Source organism: Pelophylax lessonae (assembly GCF_965119305.1).
Source record: "Pelophylax lessonae genome assembly, chromosome: 4".
NCBI classification, from domain to species: Eukaryota; Metazoa; Chordata; class Amphibia; order Anura; family Ranidae; genus Pelophylax; species Pelophylax lessonae.
The window spans coordinates 92104257-92124695 of record NC_138771.1 but is presented as its reverse complement, the minus strand read 5'-3'; the positions used below and the strand labels follow the sequence as shown (position 1 = coordinate 92124695).

At 41.8% G+C, this 20439-nt stretch overlaps 1 protein-coding gene across 1 annotated transcript in view; it reads left to right on the top strand.

The window, feature by feature from the left end:
- ATOSA (atos homolog A) overlaps nucleotides 1-19745 on the top strand; it is a 111342-nt gene extending 91597 nt beyond the window's left edge. The window contains exons 8-12 of the mRNA XM_082255638.1: nucleotides 957-1062; nucleotides 8897-9055; nucleotides 14275-14343; nucleotides 18076-18266; nucleotides 19182-19745. Of these exons, the coding sequence (XP_082111764.1) occupies nucleotides 957-1062; nucleotides 8897-9055; nucleotides 14275-14343; nucleotides 18076-18266; nucleotides 19182-19335 (679 nt within the window). The 3' untranslated portion in view covers nucleotides 19336-19745. The remainder of the gene's footprint in view (nucleotides 1-956; nucleotides 1063-8896; nucleotides 9056-14274; nucleotides 14344-18075; nucleotides 18267-19181) is intronic.
- Nucleotides 19746-20439: the final 694 nt, after the last annotated feature.

Genomic DNA, 20439 nt, shown 5'->3' with positions numbered 1-20439 from the left:
CTTCACGGTGGGAACCAGGCATGTAGAGTCCATCCGTTCACCTTTTCTGCGTCGCACAAAGGCACGGTGGTTGGAACCAAAGATCTCAAATTTGGACTCTTCAGAGTCCAGACCAAAGCACAGATTTCCACTGGTCTAATGTCCATTCCTTGTGTTCTTTAGCCCAAAAAAGTCTCTTCTGTTTGTTGCCTTTCTTTAGCAGTGGTTTCCTAGCAGATATTCTACCATGAAGGCCGGATTCACACAGTCTCCTCTTAACAGTTGTTCTAGAGATGTGTCTGCTGCTAGAACTCCGTGTGCCATTGACCTGGTCTCTAATCTGAGCTGCTGTTAACCTGCGAGGTGACTCTTGGTCTTCCTTTCCTGGGGCGGTCCGCATGTGAGCCAGTTTCTTTGTAGCGCTTGATGGTTTTTGTGACTGCACTTAGGGACACTTTCAAAGTTTTCCCAATTTTTCGGACTGACCTTCATTTCTTAAAGTAATGATGGCCACTCGTTTTCCTGTACTTAGCTGCTTTTTTCTTGCCATAATACAAATTCTAACAGTCTATTCAGTAGGACTATCAGCTGTGTATCCACCTGACTTCTGCACAACACAACTGATGGTCCCAACCCCATTTATAAGAAAATAAATCACACTTATTAAACCTGACAGGGCACACCTGTGAAGTGAAAACCATTTCAGGTGACTACCTCTTGAAGTGTGACTCTATTTTCATAGTCATGAAAAAAAAGGAAAACTATTTGAATGAGAAGGTGTGTCCAAACTTTTGGTCTGTACTGTGTATGTGTATGTATATATATATATATATATATATATATATATATATATATATATATATATATATATTTATATTTATATTTATATTTATATGGTTTAGGCTAGCTGTAGCCATTTTGGGTTTGTGAACATGAAGACAAAATAAGGTTTGATTTTTTTTTTTAATCCATAACAGACAACGTCACTGTGAGAAAAAAGAGGGTTCAGAATGCAGCACTGACCGACAACTCAGTTGCAGTGCTCCACCTGCTCCTTGTCTTAGTCTTCTGGGAAACTTTGAGGTATGTTTTCTGCATCTTTATTACAGAATATGTATACTTGTAGTACATTTCTCTAAAACCCAGAATTTAAAATTGACCTTTTTTAAAATTCAGCTACTTGTACAGGGTTTTGCTCAGGAAGTAGATTACAAATGGGGACATGTTCTTCCATAGTCTATTCTGGCATTTCGACTAAACCTTAACATGGTCACTGGTTGACTATGGAAAAACGCAATCTTTGCACCACCACATTTTCCATTTCGTTAGCTTGTTTATCTGAACAAATATTGACTGATCACATTAATGGTTTTTGTGATTCATATATATAAGTACGTAAGATTTTACCTTTTGCATTTCCAGGCCATTTTTTGCTATTGGGCACTGTGCTATTTTAACTTGTAATTGCGCAGTCATGGAACACTGTACTCAAATGAAATGTATATAATTTTTTTCAACACAAATATAGCTTTCTTTTGGCGGTATGTGATCACCACTGGGTTTTTTATTTTTTATTATATGAACCAAAAAAGACCGAAATACAATATATTTTACTTTCTGCTATGAAATCTATCCAATAGGAAAAAAAATATCTAATTTCTTTGTAAATTTAGGCCAAAAATGTATTCTGCTACATGTTTAGTAAAAAATATAAATAAATAAATAAATAAATCACAATAAGCGTGTATTAATTGTTTTGAATGAAAGTTAAAGCATCTACAAACTATGAGATATATACAGGAATTTTATTTATTTATTTTTAATACTTGTAATGGTGGTGATCAACGACTTGTAATGGGACTACGATAGTGTGGTGGGAAGTCCGACACTAACGTACACTTTGTGCGAACTGACTAACTGCCTCTGATATCACCAGTTGCACTAATACAGTGATCAATGCTAATACTATACCCTGTCACTGTACTAATAACACTGGTTGGGAAGGGGTTAACATCTAGGGGCAATCAAAGGGTTAACTATGCGCCTAACAATGTGTAATGCGTGCTGCTTTTAGTATGTGATGTGCCTGGTTTTACTGCCTGCTTTGCAGATGGAACAAAAAAAATGGCACATCGCTGCTGTCTGTACAGAGCTCTATGATGTTTGTCAACACAGAGCTTGGTTCTGTCATTTGCTCAGCCGATCAGCAGGTCCCAGCCATATGTCATTTGACCAGGACCCACTGATCGTCTTGTGCTGTAGCACAGCCGGGGGGAGGGCACGTGCCCCCTACCCGGAAATTCTGGATCGTGTGTATATATTCAGTGCATCCGAAAAGTATTCACAGCGCTTCACTTTTTCTACATTTTATGTTACAGCCTTATTACAAAATGAATTAAATTCATTATTTTCCTCAACATTCTACAAACAATACCCCATTAAGGCAACGTGAAAGGGGTATGTTTGAAATCTTTGCAAATTTAATATAAAAAAAAATGAAAAAATCACATGTACATAAGTATTCACAGCCTTTGCCATGATACTCAAAATAGAGTTAAGGTGCATCCTGTTTAACTGATCATCCTTCAACTTGACTGGAGTCTACCTGTGGTAAATTCAGTTTATTGGACATGATTTGGAAAGGCACACACCTGTCTATATAACGTCTCCCAGTTAACTGTACATGTCAGAGCACAAACCAAGCTATGAAGTCCAAGGAATTGTCTGTAGACCTCCCAGACAGGATTGTATTAAGGCAAAGATCTGGGGAAGGGTACCCAAACATTTCTGCAGCATTTAAGGTCCCAATGAGCACAGTGGCCTCCATCATCCCAAAATGGAAGAAGTTTGGAACCACCAGGACTCTTCCTAGAGCAGGCCACCCACCCAAACAGACATTAGGGCGAAGGGCCTTAGTCAGGGATGTGTCTAAGAACCCGATGGTCACTCAGACAGAGCTCCTTTGTTTCTATGTGGAGAGAGGAGAACCTTTCAGAAGAACAACCATCTCTGCAGCACTCCACCAACCAGGCCTTTATGGTAGAGTGGCCAGACAGAAGCCACTTCTCATTAATGGCATATGACAGCCTGCCTGGAGTTTGTCAAAAGGCACCTGAAGGACTCTGACCGTGAGTAACCGTTTTCTAGTCTGATGAAACAAAGATAGTCTTTGGCCTGAATGACAAGCGTAATGTCTAGAGGAAACCAGACACCGCTGATCTCTTGGCAAATACCATCCCTACAGTGAAGCGTGGTGGTGGCAGCATCATGCTGTGGAGATGTTTTTCAGCGGCAGGAATTGATAGTGGTCGGGGTCGAGGGAAAGATGAATGCAGCATTGTACAGAGACATTCTTGATGGAAAATCTAATCCGTAGCTCTCTAGACCTCAGACTGGGGCGAAGGTTCATCTTCCCACAGGACAATGACCCTAAGCACACAGCCAAGATAACAAAGGAGTGGCTAGGGGACAACTCTGCAAATGTCCTTGAATGGCCTAGCCAGAGCCCAGACTTGAACCCGATTGAACATCTGTTGAGAGATCTGAAAATGGATGTGCACCGACGCTCCCCATCCAGCCTGTTGGAGCTTAAGAGGTCCTGCAAAGAACGGGAGAAACTGCCTAAAAATAGGTGTGACAAGCTTGTAGCCTCCTACTCAAAAAGACTTGAGGCTGTAATTGGTGCCAAAGGTGCTTCAACACTGTTGATCTGAAAATAGCCTGAAAACAAGTAAGGCTTAACTTCTCCAGCAGGTGGTGGTACTTGCCGAGAGGAAGGTAGAAGTGCTGTTACTGAGACAGCGTGGTGTGGAGTGAGAGTTGCTGCTGACCTAACCCCCCATCGAGACTGAGAGGTGGCAGCTAGTGACCCGGGGGGCCAAGAAGCGGTTCGCGAGAGGCAGTGGCGGCGGGTGATTAGGGGAATAGGAGCAGCGGCAGGCGACCCAGGGATCAAGAACGGCGGGAGTGACAGCGGGACTGGGAGACCAAGAGGGGAAAGGCTGACCGGGGCGACGGATAACTGAAATTGCAGAGTGGGGGGTGTGGGATTTTGATGGCAAGGTGGTGGGAGCAAAGACGCATGCTGACTGAGGGAGAAGGAATCTGTTGACCAGCCCTGCAAGTGTCAGTTTACAGGGGCGGCTGAGCAGGAGCAAACTAGTAAAGACTGTGACGACTGACTGTAGTGGGGATGCTGGCTGAGGAGGGTGTAGTGCGAGTTTCTGAGTGGTGCGAGTACCTGATTGGAGTGTCTGTATAGTGTTGAATAATGCTGAGTAACTGTCTGTGATTGAGGAGTAACTGTTTGCTGAGAAATTAGTCAGGAAGTTCGTAAACAGCTAATCAGACAGAATTAAATTCCCACTCCCCATTAAATTAGTGGGTACGATGCTCAACGGGTGTGGAGATGCGACTCGGGGGACATCTTGTTTTATGTATGCGCTCCTCGATCATCTGATCAAGGGCGAATTCAGCTGGGCAAAATGTAAGCATGTTGGTTCCCTGGAAGCTCAGGTCCTGAATCTAGGGAAGAACTGGCAACACTGAGAAGAATCTCTATACTTGAGGAGAGCTGGGAACATATCCGGCAGGTGGCAGTAGGGGGGCAGCTTAGATGCGGGTGGAGATACAAGGGTGCAAGCACCAGAGCAGAGTAGTTGAGTGACAGGTAGGTAGGGTAGAAGGGAAAGAGTCAAGGAGGCCAGTCCTGGGCTGGAACATCCCAATAAATATGCCTTGTTGTGTGATGTTGGGGAAACCAGTCAGGGTCCAGCATTGCTGGAGCAGAGCTATACCTTTAGCTGCCAGGATAAGAACTCCTCCAGTGAGGGCGGGAGCGAGGCTAACGGTAAGGAAAGACAGGTTCTGGTGGAAAGGGACTCAATTATTAGAAGGACAGAGGGGGCAGTCTGTAAAAAAAAAAAAAGACTGTAAGCGCCTAACTGTTTGTTGTTTACAGGGCGGTCAGGTTCAGCACATCACAGATCTGGTTGACAGATTATACGGTGGGGCTGGGGAGGACCCAGCTGTCATGGTACACATGGGTACCAATGACAAAGTTTGGAGGGAGATGGAGAGTCCTAAAAAAAGATTTCAGGGACTTAGGAGCTAAATTAAGGAGTAGGACCTCCACTCCAAGAAAGTATTCTCAGAAATACTACCTGTACCTCAAGCCATGCCAGAGAGTCGGCTACAGACTCTTTAGCAGGGATGGACTGCACCTAAAATAGGGAGGGTGCAGCCATACTGGGAGAGAAGATGGCCAAAAAGTTAGAGTGGCTTTTAAACTAGGTGATGGGGGGAGGGTACACATGTAGAATTAGCCAGAGGGGAGCAAGGTTCAGCAGACATTGGGGCATTAGCGGTAGGGAGACCAGAGATCCAAAACCCAAAGTGGGTAGGCTGACAAATCAATAGTGCAGCCTCATAACCTCTAACGAGGATATAGTATGCAACAGGACAAAATTACGAGGTTTGGATGTGAATGCTAGAAGTCTGGCCAACAAGATGGGAGAACTGGAGCTGCTAATGTAATGAGGAGGATTCCGGTTTTGGGGGAATTTCAGAGACTTGGTTTGACCACTCTCATAATTGACTGGCAACCATTCAGGGATATTCCCATTATTGCAGAGATAGAGAGGGTAGAAAAAGGGAAGGGGTATGCCTGTATATCAAGAACAGTGTGCAAGTGAATGAGGGGCGATATCACGACTGGGGCTAGGGAGGAGGTAGAATCCCTATAGGTAGAGCTTCAAAGGGAAAGTAATATTGGGCGTATGCTATAGGCCCCCCAACCAGAGGGAGGGGGGAGGCGGACCACCTATCACAACTTGGAATGGCCGCAAGGATGGGAAATGTAATTTATAATGGGGGTTTTATTTATCCAGATAGACTGGGCAGAAGGAACCGTGATATAATCGCCATTTCCTAAATGTTTTTCAGGACAATTTCATGGATCAGATGGTGAACGCACCGACAAACAATGCGTTACTAGACCTACTGATTACTAAAAATACAGACCTGATCATGGATGTAGAAATAGGGGGCAACTTCGGAAACAGTGACCATAGGTCAGATAATTTCAGTATAAATCAAAGAATCCGAAAACACAAGGGCAATACAAGGACACTGAATTTCAAAAGAGCCAACTTCCCTAAACTGCGCTATTTGTTAGACAATATAAAATGGGATAAAACTCTAGGAGCAAAGAACATGGAGGAAAAATGGGAGTGCTTTAGGAGCATACTAAATAAAGGTATTGCCCAGTGTATTCCCAATTGGGAATAAGTTTAAAAGGGCTAAAATAAACCCTGGGTGGCTAAACTCTAATGTAAAAACGCATATAAAAACTAAAGACAAGGCCTTCAAAAAAATACAAGGCTTGAGGGGTCATTGGCAGCATTCCAACATTACAAGGAATGCAATAAGAAAAGTAAGAGCGCAATCCAGGTAGACGTCTAAAATAGAACATGAAAGGCACATAGCGGAAGAGAGTAAAAAAAAAAAAAAACCCCAAGAATTTCTTTTTATAAATAGTAAGACAGTGAGGCCAGAACACATTGGCCCCATAAAGGACGACAAAGGCAATCTGGCTACAAAGGACAGAAAGAAGGCAAAGGTGCTAAATAAATTCTTCTCCTCGGTCTTCACAAAAGAATTGGGGGGATACAGTAACCTAGACTGTAATGTTATAGTTAATAACATGTCACTGGAACCACCCTCATGGTTAACGGAAGACAGACTCAGAACTAGACTTGGAAAAACTTAACCTAAATATGTCACCGGGAACAGATGGCTTACACCTGAGGGTCCTTCAAGAACTCAGCCAGGTGATAGCCAGACCATTGTTCCTAATTTTTATGGATAGTCTACTGACGGGAATGGTACCAGCTGTTTAGAGAAAAGCCAACGTGGTACCAATATTTAAAAAAGGGCCGAGATATATCCCTGTAAACTACAGGCCGGTCAGCCTAACATCAATAGTCTGTAAGATATTGGAGGGGTATGATAAGGGACTATATACAAGACATTAGTAATGAAAATGGTATCATTTAGTAGTAATCAGCATGAATTCATGAAAAATCGCTCTTGCCAGACCAATCTATTAACCTATGAAGAAGTGAGCTGCCATCTAGATAAAGGAAGGACTGTGGATGTGGTGTATCTGGATTTTGCAAAGGCATTTGATACAGTTTCCCACAAATGTTTACTGTACAAACAGGTATGTAGGGATAGACCATAGAGTGAGTTCTTGGATTACAAAGTGGCTTCTGCGGTGAGTCCAAAGGGTGGTGATAAATGGGGAGTAATCAGAATGGTCTGGTGTGGAAAGTGGGGTCCCCCAAAGATCTGTTCTGGGACCAATCCTGTTTAATTTATTCATTAAGGACCTAGAGAATGGGATAAACAGCTCAATCTCCGTATTTGCAGATGATATTAAATTAAGCAGGGCAATAACTTCCGTGCAGGATGGTGAAACCTTACAAGAAGATCTGAACAAAGTAATGGGGTGGGCAAATAATTGGGTGCCAGAAATATGAACGCAAGTTACTCACTAGGAGGAGAGCCTTTGGGAGAATCTAAGATGGAAAAGGACCTGGGGGTCCTAGAAAACGACAAGCTCAGCAATAGCATGCAATGTCAAGCTGCAGCAAGCAAAGCCAACAGAATGCTGGCATGTATTAAAAAGGGGATTCACTCCAGAGATAAACTAATTCTCCCACTCTACAAGACTCTGGTCGGGCCGCATCTCGAGTATGCTGTCCAGTTCTGGGCACCGGTCCTCAGGATGGATGTGCTGGAACTGGAGAGAGTCCAGAATAGGGCAACAAAGCTAATAAAGGGACTGAAGAATCTCTGCTATGAGGAAAGACTGCAAGCTTTGAACTTATTCTCTCTGGAGAAGAGACGCTTGAGAGGGGATATGATATCAATGTACAAATACCGTACGGGGGACCCTAGCATAGGGAACAAACTATTCTGGGAAAATGAATCTAAAAGGACTTGCGGCCTTTTGCTAAAATTAGAAGAAAATCGATTTAGCCTTAAATTGCGTAAAGGGTTCTATACTGTCAGAGCGGTAAGGATGTGGAATTCTCTTCCACAAGCAGTGGTGTCAGCGGGGAGCATCGATTAGTTTCAAAAACTATTAGATGGACGCCTTAATGACCGCAACATACAGGGGTATACAATGTACTATTGACAAACACTTATTATACACACACTTATAGGTTGAACTGGATGGACTGGTGTCTTTTTTCAACCTCACTAACTATGTAAAAAAGTTTTGAGCAACGGCTGTGAATACATATGTACATGTGATATTTTTTCGTTTTTTTTTTTTAAATAAATTTGCGAATACTTTCCGGATGCACTGTACGTGATGCAGCGGGGCCGCACTGTAGCAATAAAGTTACAGCAAGTGGTCCGTAATCTAATCTGCCAATTTATAGGGTACTGTATGAATAAAATAAGTCCTAACAAACCGGCAGTTTATAGTTTTACTTATCACAGGTGATGTAGACTCTGTTTCGATGCTTGTAGGGTTCATGGACTCACAGCAGTATAGCTTGATTGACAAATGCACTGCCTGTGTATTGATCTATGTTTGGTAACTACTGGTATGTTGGTATATTCCTTACTGGCAATCTGCTGCAGCTGTGAGAAGTAGTCAGGACTTCAGTACTGCCATTTACCTTTAAGTGGGGTTTCCACACTCAGCAACAAGATGAACATATCCAGTGAGTATACAGTGCTAAGTGGCAGACGATAAGAACAGTTCTCTGTGAAGTTTGAGAACCGAGTTTGTTAGAGAAGATCATTTTAGAATACTGTGCACAGAGTGGGTATGGGCAACCCCCCGTAATAGGATTTATTTTTCTTCAATATTCTTATCATATATTCTTATCTTTTTCAGGAGTCTGTCCTAAATTATAGATTTGAACCTTTGGGCACAGTTGAGGGTTTTACAGCCGCTGTTGGGGCAAGTGGAGTTTTCTGCCCAACCCATATGACATTGCCCGTCAAAGTGTCTTTCTACAGCATTACGGATGACAATGCTCCCTCTCCATACATGGTAAGACTCGTTAGTGCTTTCTCAGTTTAGAAGTAATAATGCAACGCCCATAGAAGTATCAGCTAGTGGATTAAAGCTGAATTTGAATTGACTCTATATTCTCCACCTTCTTATCAACATGCTGATTACATTTTTTAAAACTTATGATTTTTGTTACCTACCTTCAGACCCAGTGATGTCATCTTTAGGTCTCTATGCTTCTTTGTGCAATTCATGCAGAGCATGGCTGTTGAGAGGATCCGCCAGGGCGTCATACATAGCTGCCTGAAAACCTCACAGCACCCTGCCCTAGTACTTCTTTCAAAAACTCTTCCACCCTGATGCAAGCTGTGGGCTGCCTTATGGGACTAGTTATGTAAATATCAAAATGCCTAGATGGGTGGATGTCATTCTGGAGGAGTGGGTGTTCTAGACAAGCTGAATTTGCATGCAAAAAAAAGCTATATTAATACCCGCGCTGGTAGATCAGCTAAAAATATGTGAATCAATAAATATAAGGTGCATAAATACTGTGTTAAAATTAAATATATGCAGCAGCTGCAACACTAAGCAAATCTTAGAAATGTATTAAAAACCAAAATTAAGCAGCGCTAGCATAAATAAATTGTGCACAACAATGTGACATAGATATTATAAATTCATAATAAAGTCCTTAAACGTGATAGATATTATAAATTCAAGACAAAGTCCTTAAAACGTGATCCAAATAAAGTGCTCAGGTGCAAAAGATTATTCAAGGTGCTCCAAAGTGATAGGTGACCCCTCTTGGTTCCCCACTCACCAAATTGCCAGAATTTTTGAGCCTTGGATATATATTGCACATAAGCCCTCTTGACCAGGATCTCAGAGATGATTTTTCATAAAACCTTGGCTAAGGGTATGGTAAAAGTCTGCCTCCGTATCCACCATTAAAATATAGAAAGGCCGTACATGGTGAAGTATGCTTGAACAGTTTATTGTGGTTAACAAGTCAAAAACATACTTACAAACATGTATTGTTATAGCGCATATATCATAAGCCTCGTGTGAGCAGCGCTTGGCGTGCGTTCCGCGATGCGACCAGGAAGTGCCTGACCGGAAGTGACGTTCCGCCTCATCCGTAGCCGGAAGTTGCGTCAACGCGTTTCGCTCTCCTCCAGGGTATTTTCAAAGACCTTTTTGGTTTTTAATGAATTTGCATGCAGACTGCTCTAGGTAATGCCCACATGTGATGCTGAGCCACTATGATTAAAATAAATGAAATCAAACTAATGAAAGATGCAAGGTAGGGACAGTTATGTTGGGTAGGAAATGGCAAGATAATGCTGGATGTCCTCCAGTAGGAATACAAGGTAGGCTCTGATTTGTTTCAGCTTCCAATGCACACTGTGAAAAGCTTACAGTGTTTAGTAAAATCAGAGTTTGGCAATTTCAGTACAGAAGGGGAGCCTGAACACAACTGCACAAAATTGAAGGGAAGGCTGAATTTCAGCTTTAATTACTTGATTTTTTTGGGCTGTTTTCACCTTAAATTCTAGGAATCACCCATAAACCCTGGAGCCCCCTTTAACTTTTGTATGTGAGAAACCTAGATGCCACATATACACCGTCAACAGTCCTGCCAGCTGTGGTCTCACACCCTAAAGGCTTTGAAAGTGTTTTACAGAAGGTATTACCAGACTGATATCTTGTTCAGCTGAGCAAAGAAATGATAGTTGGCTTATATTAAAGTGTTACTAAACCCAAGACCCTGCATTCACTATATCCGGTCTCCCACAGAACATGGAAATGCAATTATTTTAGTAAATATAAACTGCTAAATACATTTTCTCATCAGCAGTATTTAGCAGTCTTATGACTTTTATCAGTGTCTGGTTAAAGCTTGTAGGAGGAATTTTTGTTCTTCTCTGACTGTCCTATGAGGCTGCATGACCCCTGACCCTCTGTCTTGACCGAGCTGATTGGCCTTGTGTTGATCACATGCACCTTCTTAAAAACACAAAAAAACAAAAAAGCAAAAACCTTTTTATCAATACACACCAAACTGAGCATGTGCAGAGTGCACCCAAGGCTCTGTACTCAGGAGATGGATTGGGGACTGTGGAAGATCAGGAGGATTAGAGAAAACAGGATCAAACAGCCTTTTTACACAATGGGGAGGATTAACCTCTTAGGTTCCACTGTGAGTATAACAAGCATGCTTTACTGCATATACAGACTGATTTTACTGTTTTGGGTTTTGTAACACTTTAAGTAAATGAAAGGGAAGAGTGGAGGAGCTGTACAAAGAGGTGTCTGGCACATCTTGGGACTAAACTTGCCACTACTAGGCCAAGTTTCTTCTAGCTCGGAGAGACAAAGTCAACCTCCGCATTCTTGTATCTTCTGAATTTCTAAACCTAACCTTAACTACTTGCCTACTGGGTACTTAAACCCCCTTCCTGCCCAGGCCAAATCTCCGCTTTCAGCGCTGTCGCACTTTGCATGATAATTGTGCGGTCATGCAACACTGTACCCAAATGGAATTTTCATCATTTTTTTTAAACAAACAGAGCTTTCTTTTGGTGGTATTTAATCACTACTGGGGTTTTTATTTTTTGCTGAACAAACAAAAAAAACCTGAAAATTTTGAAAAAAACAAAACTGTTTTTATAGTTTGTTATAAAATTTTGCAAACCAGTCATTTTTCTCCTTTGATGTGCGCTGATGAGGCGGCACTGATAGGCTGCACTGATAAGTGGCAGTGATGGGTGGCACTGATGAGTGGCAGTGATGGGTGGCACTGATAGGTGACACTGAGGGGTAGCACAGATTGGCACTGGTAGGTGGTAGCGGTGGGCACAGATACTCCTCCTCTTCAGGACTGATGTCCCTCTGACAGCAGCTGGCGATCGGCTTTTTGCGTGAGAAGAAAAAAAAAAGCTGATCGCCGGCTGCTGTTTACATCACGTGATCAGCTGTCATTGGCTGACAGCTGATCACGTGGTAATGGACGCCCTCCTGGCAATTAAGGTCCGCGCTGTAGTTGTCTTTCGGTTATAGTGCAGACAGGAAGAAGTTAATCTGTATAAAAATATTACATTTCCTGTAGTGATCTTGCTTATAAGTGCAAAAGAATTTGGTATGGTGACTGGTGAAATAAAGAAATATTTCTAAATATTCATATATATTAACAATTTGAAGGCATTTTCTCTTTCGCTCATCGCCTGACACAGCGCTCCATAAATCATAACTACTGGGTTATATTGCCTCCCCCAGGAATATGAATAGGCAGAACAAAAAACTTGGCTACGCCCATGGCCTGTCCTCAGCTGATATATAACTGATATATCTGCTCTAGATATTCAGTTTTAATCTGTCTAGTCAGGAGTAAAGACTTAAGCTCCTTGCTGGGATCTCTTGGTCCTAGAAATGTTTTCTCCTTCCATGCATCTTTTGTTTTTCCTCTTGGGAGAATCTACAATCAAATGCCGGGCTGGGCAATGGACTGGATAATCTAGACTGGATAATCTAGATCCTGTACCCCCCCCCCCCCAGCCTGCTAGTGCGTGCAGACCACAGCTATGCGCTAGGTCGGCCACGACATAGCCTCACGAACAGAGGCTGGCCCGTGAGTTAAACAACTGGCAGGGTCGCATATGACCGGGCGCTTTTCCAAGTCACAGCGTTCCCTTGGCCGACCGCTCCCCTGCTTTGGTGGTGAGGAGTTCTGTCTGGAGCGGCACCCACCACCATTGATCGGTAAGTACAGTCTCCCCTCTCCCCCTATGTGCGGTTTGGGGTGGATGCGGGTAACCTCCAGGTATGGTTGGAACTGACTGCAGGTTCCCTCCTCCCATCCTAAAATCCCTCGGTGAACTGGGCTTCCCCCCAACCCCCCGGCCAACTGGTGGGGGTCCCGGGGCAGAGGACGCAGCGGAGAATAGGATGGTGTCCATGGTGTTGCTGGGTCCGAATTGCGGCACTCCTCTGGCTGGTAGGGTGAGTCCTTGGGGGTCCCTGTGTATCTCTCTCACACTCTCTCTCTGCTGATAGGTACCCTGAGTATTGGGGGATCCTTTATTGGTGCCAAAAAATCTTTTGTACTGCAAGGTCTTCCTTTTCCCTATGGAGCCTCAGGGTCACATCTCCTCCACTGACCCCCCTCATGGAGGTTGCAGGTCCCTCGGAACCCCAGCTTTGGGCTGAGGACGGCCTACAGGCCTTAGTATCCCGGTGGAAGTGGCCTGTGGGCAAAGGCCCAGGAGATGGCGCTCCCTGCCTTCCCCTGCTTAGTCTGCCTCAGCTGATTCTGAGCCTGATGCGTCGTGGACGCCCCCCGATCTGTCCAATAGTGAGGATGATTCCTCCACGGGCACAGCATAGAATGAGAGAGCTGAAAGATGCACATATTACTGCAGTGCGTGAAACTTTAAAAATGGAAGATGCAGCTGATGTGGCCACGGACGTGGCTGTGTCATTTGGTACGCATAAGTCACATCGCACACCAAGGGTGTTTCCTTATCTGCCTTATTTTGACAGGTTTATCTGTAAGGAATGGGAACAACCAAAGTTACCCTTTGTAGTCCCCAATCTTTTTGCAGTACGTTACCCTTTTGAGGAGTCCCTTTTAAAAAAACAAGTCCACCAGTGGTGGACCCTTCGGTTTCCAGGTTGAATAAAGCAACCATGATTCCAGTAGAGGAATCCCCGTCCTTTAAAGACCCAGTTGACAGGAAAGCAGAGGCTGTGGCATGTTTACTATGCTGTTTGGCATTGCGTCCAGTCTTTGCCTCAGCCCTGCTGTCTCAAACCCTCACTAAATGGGCCAAGATTTTTCAGCAGGGCCCATTTGGATTCTGTTATGGGCATTGTGTCCTCTCTAGAAGGAAAGTGCAATGAGTTCTGGTTTTTCTGGACATGGTTTAACTGACACATTGTAAGAGAACTTTGTTGCTTCACGGCTCTTTGAATAAAGCTGGATGCACACAATACAACTTTTTGTTGTTTGATTTCCTTTAGATTTACCTTTAACTATTTAGTACAAGGGCCTGCCTGTTTGCATACAAATTGAAAGTGTTTAGGTTTGACCTCAAATGTTATGGTTTTGGTAAATCTAAAGGAAAAAATCTAAAGAAAACTATAAAGTGTGGGCTTTCTATGCAATGTTAGAAATTTTGCATTTTTTTTTTTAGATTGTCTCTTTTGGTGATTGTGGAATCATTATGTTGGTACTATCCTATTTTTTGTTTTTCATCCAGGGTTACATTACACTGGAGTCTCTTGGCAAGAGGGGTTATCGCATACCTCCTTCTGGAACCATACAAGTGGTAAGTACTGTATATTCCTATTTGTTAAAGTAGTAAGTGGCCTTGTCCAATTAGGAGACCCCTCCACAATGTAGAAAAAGTATTCAACTCAATGACCAGCTCTTATCTTGCCGAATAACATGTTAGAAATTTTAAATAGCAACAATAGGAGAAAGATGAGATGCAATCCTGCACTCTACTATTACAATTTCCAGGCTTTATTTAAAATGTATTTTTGGTACAGAGTTTCCCCCAGCCATTAACAATCATTTCACATGTAAAACCAATTACTCATGCGGCACACCCTCGTACTGGGTGTTTGGATTTGAAGTGTGTGTGTGTGTGTGTGCTTAACCGGTTGCCGACCGCCGCACGACTATATACTGCGGCGGTCAGCCCCGGCCAGGCAGAGTGACGTATCGGTACGTCACTCGCCTGTCACTGACTTGCGAGCCTATCGCAGGCGGGCGCGCGCCCGCCGAGGCTCGTTCACAGACAAGTCAGTGCGTGTGACCGGCGGACTCGATGTCCGCCAGTCACACTGCGATCGCTGCTGTGAAGGGAGAAAGACAGAGCAGCTTGTGTAAACAAGCTGCCTGTCAGTTCTCCCTGTGTAAAAGTGAAGATCTGTCCGTTCTACTATGTAGAACGGTTGATCTTTGCTTTTACACCAATAGGAATCTCCCTACACAGTAGAAAGCACGCCCCTAGGACACACTTAACCCCTCCCTGTCCAATAAAGTTAACCCCTTCCCTGCCAGTGTCATTTTTGCAGTAACAGTGCATATGTATAGCACTGATTACTGCAGTAATGTTACTGGTACCCCCAAAAGTGTCAAAAATGTCAGTCAAGGGTCCGATCTGTCCGCCGCAATGTCGCAGTACCGAAAAAAAATCGCAGATCGCCGCCATTACGCGTTAAAAAAAAAACACCAAAAATGACAAAAATCTTTCCCTTTGTTAGTAAACGCGATAACTTTTGCGCAAACCAATCAAAATATGCTTTTTGCGATTTTTTTTTTTACCAAACATAGGTAGCATAAAACAAATTGGCCGAAAAATGTTAAAACATTTTGATTTTTACTTTTTTTTTTTGGGGAATTTCATATAAAAAAATGTGAAAAATATTGTTATTTTTGCAAAATTTACGCTTTTTTTTTGTTTATAGCGCGTGATCAAAAAATCGCACAGGTGATCAAATACCACCAAAAGAAAGCTCTGTTTGTGGGAAAAAAAGGACGTCAAATTCGTTTAGGTACAGCGTCGCACGACCGCGCAATTGTCCGTTAAAGTCACGCAGTAAAAAATCGCAAAAAAACCCCTGGTCCTTTAGCAGCCAAATCCTCCGGGGCTTAAGTGGTTAAGTTTGAGACACGTCTGTGGACGCAGTCAGGCTTCAGAGAGAGAGATTTTTACATTTTTGTTCTAATTGTCCTGGTTGTATTTAACTGTTCTTTGGAAGTTCAGAGAAATACCTACTTAACCAAGTTCCAGCGCAACATTTGCAGCTCAACTCGAAATATAGTCACACTTAGGCTAGCCATGCATTATACAATTTTCTTATACAATTTTCCTTTAGACTTACCAAAACCATACAATATGAGGTCAAACCTAAACACTTTCAATTTGTATGCAATCAGGCAGGCCCTTGCACTACATAGTTGAAGGTAAATCCTAAAGGAAATTAATTAAGAAAATTATATAATGTATGGCTGGCTTAAATTTAAAGTGTTTATTTTATTATTTCAGTGTTTTCAGCTTCAAAGAACTGCTTTTACCCATTTTGCTGTGTGACGGGTCATTGTTGTGGATGAAAATTGCAGACTGATTGGGTGATGAATGCAGGGAAGAAATCGCATGTTGTTGAGGAAAGTTCTGATAAACATTTGCATTCACTCCGCCATGTAGCTTTATAAGAGGCCCAACTCCTGCTGCAGAAAACTTCCCCCAAACAACGACGCTTCCCCCTCCACCTTTCACTGACTTCTTTACACACTTTGGGATCAGTCTTTTCCCAGTTTGACAAGAAACATAATGTTTCCCATCAGACCCAAATAAATTAAACTTGCTTTCATCACTAAAGTGAACTTTGGACCAGTTCTCCTCTGTCCACACAACATGCTCCTCAGCAAAGGTTAGTCTAGCCTTTTGATTCTTTCTGCTAATGAGAGGTTTGGTCACTGCAGAGTGGGCTTTCAGTCCAAATTCTCTTAAACAGTGGGACACTGCATGAAGAGACCGATCTTATTTACTGGCGAGTAATCGCAGCTGCCGTGTAGAACTGATTGTCCATTGAGATTCTCCGCATTATCCTATCCTCTCTTGCATTTGTCTTTCGTGGATGACCAGCATTCTTGACTTGAATGAGTTTGTGACGTTGTAAAGAAGCAATGTTCTAGAAACTTTTCTTGCTATGGCTGAAAGGGTCATTCCTTTGGCCTTCATCTGGACAACCTGCTGCCGGAGGGTTTCAGTCACTTTAGAACGGCTCACCATCTTGCAAAGTCATTATAAACTGGAAAGTTAGGCTGCCAATTAAATAGGATTTGACCGATAATAACAGAAATTAGCACAAGGTGCTAGATTAACGCCAATAACTGGGAGGTATCTAAAAGTGTTCTATAATTTTAATCAAGGTTCTTTTTCAAATCTCATTGAAGTGTTTCAAAATATAGTATATGTAACTCTTAAAATCTGCTTTAAACTGCTCCTTTACTCCTGTTTAGATCATTTCAAAAAGGACTAAGCAGTGACCTTGAAATTTAGGAAATTGTAGGTTGTTCTCTAATTTTGATTTCGGGTGTGTGTGTGTGTGTATATATGTGTGTGTGTGTGTGTGTATATGTGTATGTGTATATATATATATATATATATATATATATATGTGTGTGTGTGTGTGTGTGTGTGTGTGTATATATATATATATGTATATGTATATATATATATGTGTGGCGGCACAGTGGTGTAGTGGTTAGCACTTTCACCTAGCAGCAAGAGGGTCGCTGGTTCGAATCCCAACCACGACACTACCTGCCTGGAGTTTGCATGTTCTCCCTGTGCCTGCGTGGGTTTCCTCTGGGTACTCCGGTTTCCTCCCACACTCCTAAGACATGCTGGTAGGTTAATTGGATCCTGTATAAAAAAAATTGGCCCTACTGTGTATGTATGTGAGTAAGGGACCTTAGATTGTAAGCTCCTTGATGGCAGGGACTGATGTGAATGTACAATGTATATGTAAAGCGCTGCGTAAATTGACAGCGCTATATAAATACCTGAAATAAATAAAAAAAAAAAAAAAATATATATATATATATATATATATATATATATATATATATATATATGTATGTGTGTATATATATATATATATATATATATATATATGTGTGTGTATATATATATATATATATATATATATATATATATATATATATATATATATATATATATATATATATTTTTTTAAATTTATTTCAGGTATTTATATAGCGCTGTCAATTTACGCAGCGCTTTACATATACACACATGCAGATCACAGCTACAGGGTATCCAGAGGCTGAGAGAGGACTGAAGATTTCAACTTACCACAACAGCCACCAGTGCATTCATTCATGAAAAGTGCTGTTTCTGGTGTTTGGGGGTTTATTTTATTTTTTTTAAACTTCAAATTTAAACAATACAATATTTATTTAAGCAATCCTTGACCCTTCTGTTTTTTTTTTTTAAATTTTTGTTATTTTGTATGCATTTTAGACCTTATTTAATCCAAACAAGACTGTGGTGAAGATGTTTGTGGTGAAATATGACTTGCAAGATATGCCAGCCAGTCACCAGACATTCCTCAGACAAAGAACATTTTCTGTTCCTGTAAATCGTGATAAGGGGACACACCCTGAGAACAACATAAAGACAGAGCGGACATTACGTTATCTCATCCACCTGAGGTATTTTACTTTATTTACATTGTATGTATGTTTTTTTGAGAAAACCTATTACATATTTCCAATTGCTACCAAATGTTAAATAATGAAACTGGGTTCACATACGAGCAGGGCCATTTGAAATTACACCTAAACCAGACTGAAAATTGTACTGGACACTTTTTAAAAACGCAATGCAGCCAGCCTGAACATATGTGAATCTGCTTCATAGAAAGGCGTTGGATTTTCATGTCCTGTGCATTGGATGCGGTTCAAAACGCATTTCAATTCGCATATATGTGAACTGGGGGGCTGAGGGTTTATTGTCGTCGTTGACCGCCGGAGTAGACTGCTAAGTCCAGCTGGAGAAGTTTTCACAATCACACTTTATTTTCTAATGTCGCTTTTTTTTTGCGACAAAATGAATGGCCTCCCAATGCTATGTTCATTAACAAAATGCAGTAGAACTAGGCGGTTTGAAGGGAAGAGTAAGAAACCTGTTTAAGTCATTTTGTAGAGAACACACTGTAGGACACGGGTTACAAATCCTGGAAGTCACAAGCACCTTATTGATGTCTAGTTTACGACATTTACTCTTTTCTTCGTAGACCAGATTTTCCATGGTACATTAGGATTCTTTCAGACGTTGTTAGTGGTTCCTTGAGCAGTTATTGCCTCTTAAGAAGGTAACCACTGACACCAATGATCCTTTTAGCTGTCTGAAGGGAGGGATTCTTCCCAACCACTGCAAATGTAAGGAGTAATCTTCCCAGTTCCCATCACACTAATGTATTGTGATCTTTAGATCTAGTAATTATTAGCAGGGGTTCCCTGAGACCAGTAAGTTATTTCAAGGGTTCCTCCGTGATAAAAAAAGGTTGAGACAGGCTGCTCTAGACAGTTGCTTGATAATTTGAATTGTTTCATTTTGCCATTCAGGTTCCATAGTTCTAAGTCGGGAAAGATCTACCTCCATAGAGATGTGCGGCTTCTCTTCTCTCGAAAGTCCATGGAAGTTGACAGCGGGGCAGCATATGAACTGAAATCTTACATAGAAACTCCAACAAACCCTCAGTTTTCACCCAGATGCTGAGCTATCGGCCAAGAAGATCTTTGGCTAAATTCAAAGAAGGAAAAGGCTTTGATTACACATTGAGCAGAGACTTTGGTGTGAATGAACATGACGAAAGACATGGACAAGCTCCAGAGATTTTCCTTCAGTATGTTCTGTGTATTTCATGTAGACTGGAAACAAATAGAACGTCCTAATCCATTTTTTTTCTACTATAATACATCTTGATTAGGTGTGTGCTGCATTAGCAATCCATGTTAGTTTAGTGTTTACACATTTTATTTTATTTTGTTTATTTAATATTTAATGTTTCAGTTACTACACAGTGATTGTTTGTCTTTGTGTTCTAATGTAGCACAAGGCCTATGTAAAATCATATAATGTATTTTTGACAGTAATATTGAAATCTAAAAATATATACAAATCTTTAATTCAGTGTGAGATTTTCTTAAGCATCATTAGACTTTATAAAATGAACCTATTCTGTAGTTTGGGAGAAGCGTTGATCGAGCGTTATCGCTAGCTTGAGTCGTACATGTCGTTAAAGTGGTAGTAAAGTTGTGAATGAATAAAAGAAAACTTTCCCCCCGCAAGTTAATGCCATGTCACAACGTGCTGCCGCACGGCATACCAGCACATTTTGAAGGACTTGCCCTAAAATAAAGCCCACCTGCCCCGTTGCACCGGCTATCATCTTCACCTGGTCTTCTACTGGGTTTGAGGGTGCCAAACCGCGATGACGTCACTCCTGCACATGATTGTGGAACTGCACTCTGAATGGACGGCACAGGCTGCTACAAATTGGAATATCTCCTAAACTGTAAATGTTTAGGAGATATTCCTTGTACCTACAGGTAAGCTTTGTTATAAGGCCTGTAGGTACTAGTGATCAAGCCGTGTTTAATACCGCTTTAATGAAACTTGAAGAGTTAACCCCAGCATCCTTCATGTATCATAGATGTTACCAACAATATGCAGGTGTGGAAATACCATCATGCATGTGTGATTCGTCACTGAAGGTCAGGATTCTGTAAAATGTTCCATACCTAAACGTCAGCTTTAAGGATAAGTGAACATGTATATCAAAAACCGTGCCGTGCAGTACTATGTAAAATATTAATAAAC